Source organism: Rutidosis leptorrhynchoides, chromosome 8, assembly GCF_046630445.1.
Source record: "Rutidosis leptorrhynchoides isolate AG116_Rl617_1_P2 chromosome 8, CSIRO_AGI_Rlap_v1, whole genome shotgun sequence".
NCBI lineage: Eukaryota > Viridiplantae > Streptophyta > Magnoliopsida > Asterales > Asteraceae > Rutidosis > Rutidosis leptorrhynchoides.
This window is the reverse complement of record NC_092340.1, coordinates 53,442,766-53,454,670: the sequence shown is the minus strand read 5'-3', so window position 1 is coordinate 53,454,670 and position 11,905 is coordinate 53,442,766. Positions and strand designations below refer to the sequence as shown.

Genomic DNA, 11,905 nt, shown 5'->3' with positions numbered 1-11,905 from the left:
CTGTTATCTCACATTTTGGTATACCTTTTCTCAAGTTTATTGTGTGTACTACTCGAGGTAGGTATGGAGAAGTGACAGTCGTCTAAAGTATCTCTCAGCTGCTACTATAAGTTTTATCGTTATGTCTAGGTTTTTTACCCGCCAGATGAACGGTTAGAAATTTCATTAGTATTTAATATTCTAGAACTTTTTTATGCCTTGGATACGTGAGATTTAGAGCCTTAACAAAAAAAAAAATTTAAACGAATTATATAGTGAGTAGCTTGATTAATAATTTATAACATAACGCAGTAAAAGGAGAACACACTAAATATCTACATAAATAATCATACAGAGTTTGAGTGCACATGAAAAAGCGTGGACCAACAAAACCCACAATATCTTTCATTGTAGCAATATAAAGACCTATCTCAGCTTAAAACATATGAAATCCTATAAAATGACTTGAAATGATGTATATTCTTATAAATACACTTCATAAATTTTGACCCGTTCGACGTATTACGACTCAACTGCCTAGAATAGTTAATTCATAAGCAATATTCAAACAGTAATTGATCATATATGTAAACTCAAAGGATGTTTTACACCCAAAGAAAGCTTACTAAGCTGGTCTAATTCCTTAAAAGCAGTATGTCACATGAACCAGGATTACCTTATTTCAAGTTTATATACTTTTCAGAAATGTTGTTTTGCTTAGTCTCATACTACCGGGCTTGCGAGTCACGTCTCACGTGTCGTGTTAAGCACACATATTGGTGTACATCTACAATGTATGTACTCATTAGTCTCATTCATTTGTCTGATATGTTAATTAGCATGTAACATCTCTACACATATGATCTCATTTGTTATGCATGCCATGTACAGAACATTGATTAATTCAGATTGTGCTATGTTCTCTTCGTTTATGTAAGCAAGAGTATATATTATTCTATTATGTTCAATAGATGTGGTTACGTCGTTGTACTTTATTTGCGTTTAGTTAGTTAGTGAGACTAGCTTAAGTTGATTGATACTTTGTACGCTCACAAATTTCAACGGAGTTAGTTCCGTGGTTTGTATGCGGTTAACCATGTAATTTACATTTGATTAGTATTTGTATTACTTATTTTGTATATTGTCACACCAAAAATTAGAAAATATAATGCCTTGATCAGAACGGAGTAATTTCATTATTGATTGGTTTCATCATTGTAAGTGTATAATACAGTTAATCGATACCAATATTAACTCATTCGAATACTATTTTTGAGCTGCCGTGCAACGCACGGGCTCTTAAATCTAGTTTTAGAATATAAAGAATATATCTTATATCTGTATATATAATAACAAAGTGATAATTAACAAAGCATTTTTTAAAATTTTAACATGGTAAAGTAATGACCATTAGATGGAAAAGGGAAATAAAATTAGAACCGTCAGATCTAAATACAAGTATAAGTAGAGTAAAAAATTATCATGTAAATATTGTATTTGTGGTCCTTGTGGACCGTCTCTTAGCGTATGAGCATCGCCGGCTATGATAAAGGACACAAATAACGTGGGACAATACATAAAGTCGAAAGTATACAAATTTACATTTTCAATTCTAACCTTGAGTAACGTTTATTTATTTATTTTATATTTATTTATTCAAAATATATAATTTGCCTCTACTGAATATTTAACCCAACACCTTTTGAGTATCAACTTCATTGTTTGGAACGGATACTTTTAACTTGTTTGATATGCTCCGACCAATCAACCGCGCTATTCGGCAGTTCACACCTTCTCCGTGCCACAACCACCGTGTCCTGCGGTGGACGTCCGTCAACTCTCGCCGTGATCTCCACAATAAAAACAACAATATAACCACTCATATATCACCCTCACATCCAAACACACCAACATGTTCTTCTTCTTTATCTTATCAATCCATAATATCAAAGTCAAAATTAACAAATAATCAATGTAGATACGTCACCACTGCTGCCGTTGATCAGCTGACTTACGGCCGAACGACGGCTATGGAAGATACAGTTGGCGCGTGTTCAGCAATAGAATTAGCTCTTGATTCTGTTGTTAAAATATTTACTGTTTCTAGTAGCCCCAATTATTTTCTTCCTTGGCAAAATAAGTCACAGCGTGAATCCATGGGTTCAGGTTTGTTATGAACTTGCCAACATTTTTGTTTATACTCCGTATCTATTACTTATAATTATACTGTGAATTTATTGTTTTGTATTTGAACAGTGAATACATTATGATGATACAGTCGTTGGTAAGAGGTCATGGTTGTAAAAGTCCGCTTAATCGGGATTTTGAATTAGTCCGACTAGTCTCCGACTTAACCATTTATTCTCCAATTTAGTCAATCATATTGTATTTTTAGTTTAAAGCTGGATTTATTTTGACAAAGTTAGCCAAATACAGTCAAAGTCAAAGTCAAAGTTGGTCAAATACAGTCAAAGTCAAAGTTGGTCAATGGCCGACTAGTCTCCAACTTGGCTGATTAGTCCCTTCAAGTTCCCGACCGACTAGCGACTTCTACAACATACATTTATTTTTCTTCATAAATTAAGTATTTTTAGTGTTAGTTGTATTTGTTGTTATTGGTAGATGTTTTATACAGAGCTTATAGATATGCAAATACATTTTCGTTTATTATGTTCAAAATTGGTTGTACATTTTCTTTTTATTCACTAATTGTTTGTAAGGGTAACTTTAACTGAAACTGTAATTTTGTCAAAATTTGTAGGATTTGTAATATCTGGAAAGAGGATTGTGACAAATGCTCATGTGGTGGCTGACTATACATTTGTGCTTGTTAGAAAACATGGTTCTCCAACCAAATATAGAGCAGAAGTTAAAGCTATTGGTCATGAATGTGACCTTGCTATACTTGTTGTCGAAAATGATGAATTTTGGGACGGTATGAAGTTTTTAGAGCTTGGAGACATCCCATTTATGCAAGAAGCTGTATCTGTTGTTGGATACCCTCAAGGTAAACTACATTTATTGTTTTGTAATGGAGGATGATGATGATGATGATGATGATGATGATGATGATGATGATGATGATGATGATGATGATGATGATGGTGGTGGTGGTGGTGGTGGTGGTGGTGGTGGTGGTGGTGGTGGTGGTGGTGGTGGTGATGATGATGATGATGATGATGATGATGATGATGATGATGATGATGATGATGATGTAGTAGTAGTAGTAGTAGTAGTAGTAGTAGTAGTAGCAGTAGTAAAGTACTTAACTTGAAATGCTAATTTCAGGTGGTGATAATATTTCTGTTACGAAAGGAGTAGTCTCGAGAGTTGAACCTACACAATATGTTCATGGAGCCACTCAGCTTTTAGCAATACAAATAGATGCAGCCATAAATCCAGGAAATAGCGGGGGACCCGCAATTATGGGTGATAAGGTTGCTGGAGTAGCATTTCAAAACCTCGATGGGGGCGAAAATATAGGGTGAGCTTCATATAGTGATATTTTAATATATCTTAAGTCATCTTTTCTTTGTTCGTTGATGACATAATCGTGTTGCAGTTACATAATTCCTGTGCCTGTGATAAAACATTTTGTTGACGATGTTGAAACTAGTGGAGATTATTCGGGTTTCTGTTCTTTGGGGTTGTCATGTCAACCTACTGAAAATGTTCAACTTCGTGAATACTTTGGCATGCGCCCTGACTTGACTGGGGTGCTTGTGAGCCAAATTAATCCACTTTCTAATGCGTATATGATTTTAAAGAAAGATGATATTGTTCTTGAATTTGATGGTGTTTCTATTGCAAATGATGGAACAGGTGAATTTCTTATCTAATTTCTTCTCGCTTTTACTTTATTCATCGATTAATATACGAAACGGATAAGGTTTTCCTTGTTCAGGCGTATTTTTTATTCAATGTGCGGCCCATCTGGGTATCAAGTGACCGTTCTGGTATCCTGTGACCGTTTCTGGCCCTTTTCGTTGACCACCCAAGATATGCTTCCAGTGTGGATTAAACCTAAGATCTCTCTGGGCTGGGCCCCAACCACTGACCACCCGAGGGCGAGTATTTTTACTCTGATGTACGCGGCCTAACGGGATTATCGGTGACCGTTTTCAAACCCTCCCTTGGCCACCCCGAGGTTCATTTTTCTATATGATTTTTATTTATTTATTTAAGTTATGCAGTTCCGTTCCGGAATCGCGAGCGAATAACCTTTGGTCATTTGGTTTCAATGAAGAAGCCAAATGAAACTGCTTTACTTAAAGTATTGAGAGATAAGGCAGAGCTTGAATTAACAGTTACTCTTCATCCAGTAAGTTACTTAACTTATTCACATTATTTGTTGCTTTTTTGTTTAGTGTTAACATTCATAGTTTTGTGTATCATATCGTTAACTATCTTTGCTGTTAAATACTTTTCGTTTTAAGGTTCCTTTTTATAACATGTTCATAAATTTGTCCTCTTTGCAGTTGAAGCCTCTTGTACCTATCCACCAGTTTGATAAGGCTCCTAGTTATTTTGTATTTGCTGGTCTTGTGTTTATTCCATTGAGTCAACCATACCTTCATGAATACGTAGAAGAGGGGAACCATACCTCTCGTTGGAGACTTTGTGAACGAGCATTGAGGGAGCTACCTCAAAAGCCTGGTCAAGAGCTAGTGATTTTATCCCAGGTACTCAGTCTTCTTTTACATGTCTGGCCAAAAGAATTTGAGCTTATTAATGTGATCCAACATATCTTAATCCGATGCATGACACGTTGACCACGTGCGCCACTCAATATCTTCTTTGAAGTGTGATTTTTTACCTTTTAATTCTTCCAGCTTAGGGACTATTTACTTTTAATCTGAACTTGTCTCTGATTCTATTTACCTCTTGGGAAGGGGTGTCTGATTTTATGTCTCCTCGAACAAACCAATTTTCAGATTAAGTGACAAAGAAACAACAATTTTACTTAAGAGTTGTATAGAAACAGGTCATTAAGTGGAAAGTAAACATGCTCGTAGATAACCTAAAGTTCTTCAATCTAATAACAAGCTACATATCTTGTATGGTTAGGTCTTGATGGATGATATCAATGTCGGATATGAGCGTCTTGCTGAAGTACAGGTATCGTTTCCTTTATAACGTCATCTGTATGCTTATATGTTCCAAAAGTTCATCCATAGTTTTAGATATTTTAGCATAGTATCTAGTTTAACTTTCTGCCCATTTTTATTCTTATGTCTATGTCTATGTCTATGCCTATTTTTCCTTATTTAAGTTGTTCACCATTTTTCAAAATATACCAAGTTAGTACCTCTAATTTTAAATTAACATATTATATAATGCTTTTTGCTGTTGTGAATAGGTTAAGAAGCTGAATAGCATTGAGATTAACAACCTGAAACATATGTTTCAACTAGTCCAGGAATGCAAAGAAGAGAATTTAAGGCTGGATTTGGATGACGAGGGAGTAATCGTTTTGAATTATGAGAGGGCAACAACAGCCACTTCTCATATCTTGAAGCGCCATAAGATACCTTCTGCCATGTCCATTGACTTATTAACCCCGGATAAAGCTTCTTGAGTGACTGCTTTAAGTTTTTCACACTTTCTAGATTGTAACGATTTCAGCCTGCTGGAAATACCCATTTATATCTCCGACCTGAGAGAATAGCATTTGATAATGTATTTAATGGATTGAGTATGGTGGTTGTATAATAGCATCTTATAGATAGCTATATTTTAAAAAATGTGTACCGTAAGATACATGAATGCTACCACAATTTGTACCTTGCATACGCGAGATTAGGTATTGTTATTATTAATCAGATGCAAAACGCAAAAATCATGAACTGTTCCACAAAGCTCCTCAGTATTATTAGCATCAAGATTAATTTCTGTATGCAACATCTATAATACATTTTGCGAAGTTTCAACAACTTGAATGCATGTGCTTAGAGTCTACTTTTGCCATGATTCAAGGAAGAGGTAACGAGGTATACAAAATAAGAGTTTTTTTTTTTTGTTAACAGAAAACGCATATTCATGTTCAAAAGTTCTACAATGCTTCTATTCGTGGTTCATGGTCATCTTCTCTTCTCAAGATTCTTCAAGCCCCAGGCACTATGTGACATTTTGCCATTTAAGTTACTGTAATTATCACCCATTTGAATTTGTTAATGACTGACGAATTTGATGGAAATAAGATGTGCCAACAGATTTCATACTCACGATTTTTTTCTTCATTTATGTGAATAAATCACCTCTTATGACATATGGTCATGCCATCACCAATTGGTACCTATCAAATACATACAGTTTAGGTATATAATGAAACTATGTAACTGAGACATACAGAGTAGCAAGTTTGTTCACGATGAGACATACCATACTAATGCTAACGCGCTCATCAGCCATTAAAGCTCTGTTAAAACTTCTTATGCTCTCAGTCTTTTTGTCGTTAAACTGTAGAAAAAAACGAACCCTTTAGACTGTAGAACCTTAAACAGATGAATTCGTAATATAGTCATACTAGTTTACTCACCAGTGGATCGGCAACCTTTCCATGCCAAAGCACGTTATCAATTACAATAATACCCCCTACTCTCACCTAAAAAAATTAAACATATAAAACTAAACACATCTCATGGAGAGGAGTAATTAAGTAAACATTCAACGGTCACTTACAGGGTATTTCAGTACAACCACATGAAATGATTGTAATACGGGTAACTAAAGATGTATGCTTGCTTAAAGGATTAAATTATGTCGCTAACCAATTTTAGCAGCAGTTCGAAGTATTCCTGATACATTCTTTTCTCGGCATCCACAAATGCAAAATCATAACTGACAACAGAAGACGAAAATGCAATTACACTCCAGACTTCACATGTTGCCTAAACAGAGACTAATGATACTGTTCCATTCAAAGTTTAAAGATGATACAGATCCTCATTTATTTTATTTTTCAGTTATGAAGATGAATGCTGTATAAAGAAGCTATAGGTTGATGTTAATTTATCTCCTACTTCGAAAGATATAGAATACTAAATAGCTTTATTTAGTAATTTATATGATTCACCTGCAACTTTCACCATTCTCTATCATTTCATGTAGGGTATCCACAGCTAATCCTAGTCTTGCATCCACCTAAAAATGATCAAACGTTAGTCATTAACTCATAATATTGGAAACACTAGGAACAACTTAGGTGGGCCAAGGCTTTCGGGTAGCTCTCAAAAGAGACTTCTCCACTCATTATTCTCCTACTTGTGTCGACATTTATAGAAATATATGTAAAAAGAAAGACTTTTCATCACCTTGTGCGAAACACCCGCTCGATCATAATACCTTTTTGCAACTTCGAGTGAATTACTGTCCCTCTCGCAAGCTACCAAGATCCCAGACTCAGGCAGGACTAGAGCAACAGCCAAAGATGAGTATCCCTATAACATTAGAATGTCAATGCTTATTCTACTAACTTAGGTACAAATTTCTTTAGAAGTGTATTCTTTTTCGAACAATTGGAGTATTAAATAACACGATTAAACAAAGTTTAATAAAGATATAATATGAGGAACTCAATAAAGTTAACACACTTACAGTATAAACACCAATTTCAATGCATCTTTTTGCCCCGAGAATCTGAACAAGCATTGCAAGTAGCTGTGCTTGATCAGGGGATACCTGTTTAGAAGGCATTCAAATATAATATAAGAAGATGTCTTTATAGGGGTGCACATTGTAAGCCTCGAATTAGTTCTCGTTAATTTTCAAGTGTAGCATTGTTTTTTCAGTTGGTTATACGATAAAGTAGCTGTGAACAGAACCAAAAACACCTGCATTTGACTTCCTCGCAGACTTGCAGTCTCCTCTCTAAGTTCTTTCAGTATCTGTAAAGCATATAAATTCCTTTATCTCGTTCAAACACATTAATATGATAAATAAAATGAATATGAATATAATAGAATGCTCGAAGATCATGATAACGCTTGCTAACCTGTGGTTCTCTAACATTGGTGAGCAAGTAGTCGTATACACGAGGAGTAACACTGATCACTTGCTTATTTCCATAGTTATGATCACTGGCAATGGTCACAGCCATGTCACTCAAGCAATAGGTGGTTAAGGGCAACGACTTTTGACGTCCAAAAGAGAGACCATTAGACCTTGTAGACGCAATGTAACGTATGCAAAATCTGCTAGGGACACAACTTGATAATGTGGGGAAAGCCCACCCGCCATTAATCGCACAACCAGTCATTAATTACCACACTAATTAACTGCAGTAAGATCAGTGAATCAGCATAATTGACCACAGATTTTATTAATTAATAAATAAATGTAAGAAAAAGTGAGAGGCAATCACTAAGTTTGTATAATTGAATCACAATTTAATGAATATGCTCAAGATGAGGTATATTTAGCTTCGCAGTGGATCAAAAAACCATAACTGAGTGAATTAGTAACAATCCAAGAAATGTTTCCTGTAGAGTCTCAAATTTGATAACCTATTTACGATTAACGCAAAATATGCTTTTAAGTAACGTTTTATAGAGTTTGCGATTTACATGGAGTACAATTGAACATTAATTTGTATACATATATGTATGGCAAAAACAAAACAAAAACTAGTTCGCATATTATATAATTGCATCTTCGAATATTTCAGCTGAAGAAAAGGATTCGAGAGTGAAGTAAGATTACCTTGAAAGGATTGGATAATAGTCCACTGACGAATATAATCAATCAAACTGAAGTAAACTGTGAAACTATGAAGGTTTTGTTAAATGAGAAATTGAAGAATAGCGAAGGTTTTTAAGTAGAAAGATGGGCCGATTTTGCAGGTATATATTGTTTGGGCGATATTCGTACACCATCACTTTTTACCCGTACATCACTAACTCACTAAGTGTGCTTTGTTGCGTTGTACAGTACAATATTTTAAAGCACAGTTAGTTGTATATGACTGAAAATAATGGTATACTGATCAGCTCCTATATTCTTTACTAGTTAGCTGAAAAATGGAGGGGAATTAGTAATACATTCTTGACCTAAAAAAATAATTTATTTGTTCTTTATTAATAAAAATGAAATGAAATGGAACTATCAAACTGTGATCAGTTAAACTATCGAAGTGAGTGACTTCAATATCAAAAACATATAAGAAAAAGTAATGACAAATTCACATATTCTACGGGAACTGTTCACGAATATAATACAAATTTCCCCTTAAATTTAAACTCACAACTTCTTGAATGGAAGAATTAACTCGACACAAATCATAATTTTGTTTAGATTACAATCCGATTAGAAAACTATTACTGCATGTTTTTGTTTAGATTACAATCCGATTACAATCCGATTAGAAAACTATTACTGCATGTTTTTGTCTATTCATTTTTATTATTAACAGCTAATATAAAACAAACCATGAGATACACTAAGAAATTACATGGACCATACCAACGCGCTTCGGCATCAATGGTACCCGTCTCCTTTGAAGCAGGGGCCCCAAGTTTGAAAGCCTTGCCAAAAATGGTGCAGGTTACAATCTTGGGTACGTCAAGAACTTATTCATTTGCTTCTTAGTGTATATAGACACTTATACGTCAGGAGCATAGCTCCCTTGACTATTGGGTGGAATCTATTCCTTTGACTCAATACCCTTGTACGTCGGGAGCATAGCTCCTTTTGACTCATTGGGTATTCAGTGGAGGTATTTTACATGCATCTGACTCTTACGGAGTGAGTTTGGTGGGTTGGCAAAGACAACACAAAGCTAGGGCATCCTTATCGGTCTACACCTTTTGCCAATTACATGGAAGATATGACATGTAATACTATTATTTTTTTATTATTCTTTTATGAAAAAAAATCTAATTTTCGAGACCGTTTTGACTCATTCTTTTTGTTGGCTTAATTTTAGAAGTTGTATTAGCATGAAATCTTGGCTTTCTAAGCCTTTTAATTGTTCTCTTCTTCTAGCTCTTCGCTAGTTTGAGGGTGGATTTTATGCATTCATCGTTAGTAAAAATATTGAGGGTGAGGAACGAGTCGTAAAGCATCGGGTGATAGGAAAACAATTTTCATAATGATGTCAAGAAATTAGATAATGAGGTTGAGGCATGAGCCATTTGAGATTTGCCGTTGCATAAAGTAGGCATACAACAAATAACTTTACACCCATCAGATATTTGGAGGCTTGTGACTTTTAGTAGGTTCAAATATCAGATGGATAGACAGCTGGACCACCAATCTCTACCCCTTACAAATCATGTGGCTTATTGCCACATAGCGACCATCCAATAAATCAGTATCCAGCTAGCCAAATTGTGACGATCGCTTCAAATCCATATGGACGAACACGTCATTCATCGATTTCATTGCAAGGTATTTGACCTTTATATGATACGTTTTGTAAACATTGCATTCTTTTGAAAAGGCACACCATAAATGAATATTTAAATCAAAGGTTTTCGACATCTGATGATTTCTACATATAGACAGTCACCGTAATATAATAGTTTACAATAGTACTTCCGTTGACAATGCAGTCAAAATACGATACATGGTGATGATTTGGTGAATGCAACGTTTCCTTGAAAAATATGCCATGTATGACTCCATGCACATAGCTTGTCTAACATATAAGCAAACAGCGGAAGACTTCTAGAAAACCTGAGAATAAACATGCTAACAAGTGTCAACACAAAGGTTGGTGAGTTCATAGTTTTATTGTTTCGTATAATCTGTATATAAAGGTGGATCACAAGTTTTCAGTTGTTTCATCCAGAAACGTTTATCAAAATATTCTACAAAATTGAGCACCCTGGTAACTAAACTTAACGTATATATAATTTATACCCTTTGTATAATCATCTTAATAATACACGCAAACCAACGTGTACGCTTCTCAAATAGCATACGTCCGTTAAAAGGCTAGTGCTCTAGCTCGGACGGGGATATCAAACCCTATGGATCCATATACTACTACTCGCGCCCACCAGTTCTTATAACCGGCAGTTACTAGTTACCAAAGCTAAGGGATTTTTGGTTCAAACTCAATATAGAATTTAGTATGTACTTGTGTCCATTGTTTTTAAAATAAAGTGCATGTATTCTCAGCCCAAAAATATATATTGCAAAATCATTTAAAAAGGGAGCAAATGAAACTCACCTTAGCAGTATATAAAGTCGTTCACCGAAATGTGACCGAAACTCGGAATATCAAATAACCGTAGATCTCAACCTAGAGAACATATGTTGGTCAATAAATGTCTATCATGCTAGGTCAGGTCATAGTGTATCACAATCCTAATGCTCGATATCGACATACAAAAGTTATCCAAAGTCGTTTCAAAAAGTCAATTTTGATAATAGTTCAACAAAACGAGACGTGCTTTATATAAGAATTCATTTACTCGGCTTGTAATATTTAAAAATCCATTTTATCAATCTCGTAAACAAGTTATTTAAATCTTAATTGCAGATTCAAAAGCAATTTCAATTAACGTCAATCATAATTCAGTTGATCATATCTTTTAATCCGTTCATCGAAACTATTCGATATCTAAATGAAAAGTTATTGATTTTTCGCCAGCTTTCCAAAAACATGCATATCATATACCTTTTATCAGTAATATATGTATTTAATTCGTGATTCATCATAAACTGTTTAGCGAAGAAATTTAGCATACAAGCATGCATAAATATATATACTCGAGCACTAGACATGGATACACAATTAATATATAAAAGATAAGATATGAATGCTCACGTATCAATATTGTGATTCAATATTGCAGGAAAGTACGTAGACGCAACGGAGATGATAAACACTAGTTTGACTCACGAGCAAAACCCTCGAACAATACCCATAACCTCCTTAGTAATAACCCATAATTTCCTTAGCTCTATCCCGCTTGAAAAC

The 11,905-nt window shown here is 34.8% G+C and overlaps 2 protein-coding genes across 4 annotated transcripts; one reads left to right on the top strand and one right to left on the bottom strand.

Moving 5' to 3' along the window:
- Positions 1-1,730: 1,730 nt before the first annotated feature.
- On the top strand, positions 1,731-5,557 carry LOC139863411 (protease Do-like 10, mitochondrial). The gene is made up of 8 exons (XM_071852048.1): positions 1,731-2,145; positions 2,741-2,986; positions 3,268-3,463; positions 3,542-3,801; positions 4,173-4,300; positions 4,458-4,661; positions 5,047-5,097; positions 5,339-5,557. The coding sequence occupies exons 1-8, from the start codon at positions 1,731-1,733 to the stop codon at positions 5,555-5,557; spliced, it is 1,719 nt and encodes a 572-aa protein (XP_071708149.1).
- A 269-nt stretch (positions 5,558-5,826) lies between these two features.
- LOC139862090 (uncharacterized) lies at positions 5,827-8,825 on the bottom strand. Of its 3 annotated transcripts, none has more exons than XM_071850641.1 (11): positions 8,680-8,825; positions 7,973-8,255; positions 7,812-7,865; positions 7,576-7,659; positions 7,293-7,418; positions 7,055-7,122; positions 6,750-6,819; positions 6,518-6,583; positions 6,361-6,438; positions 6,184-6,274; positions 5,827-6,022 (listed from the first exon to the last, which is right to left on the bottom strand). In XM_071850641.1, exons 2-10 carry the CDS (start codon positions 8,234-8,236, stop codon positions 6,233-6,235), a joined length of 852 nt encoding a protein of 283 aa, XP_071706742.1. In that variant the 5' UTR covers positions 8,237-8,255; positions 8,680-8,825; the 3' UTR covers positions 5,827-6,022; positions 6,184-6,232. The 3 variants fall into 3 exon arrangements, 2 of the variants coding, with proteins under 2 accessions (XP_071706742.1, XP_071706741.1); XM_071850640.1 differs by having other exon boundaries at positions 5,827-6,123; positions 6,205-6,274; XR_011764045.1 differs by lacking the exons at positions 5,827-6,022; positions 6,184-6,274 and having other exon boundaries at positions 6,367-6,438; positions 6,661-6,819.
- Between the last annotated feature and the right edge of the window lie 3,080 nt (positions 8,826-11,905).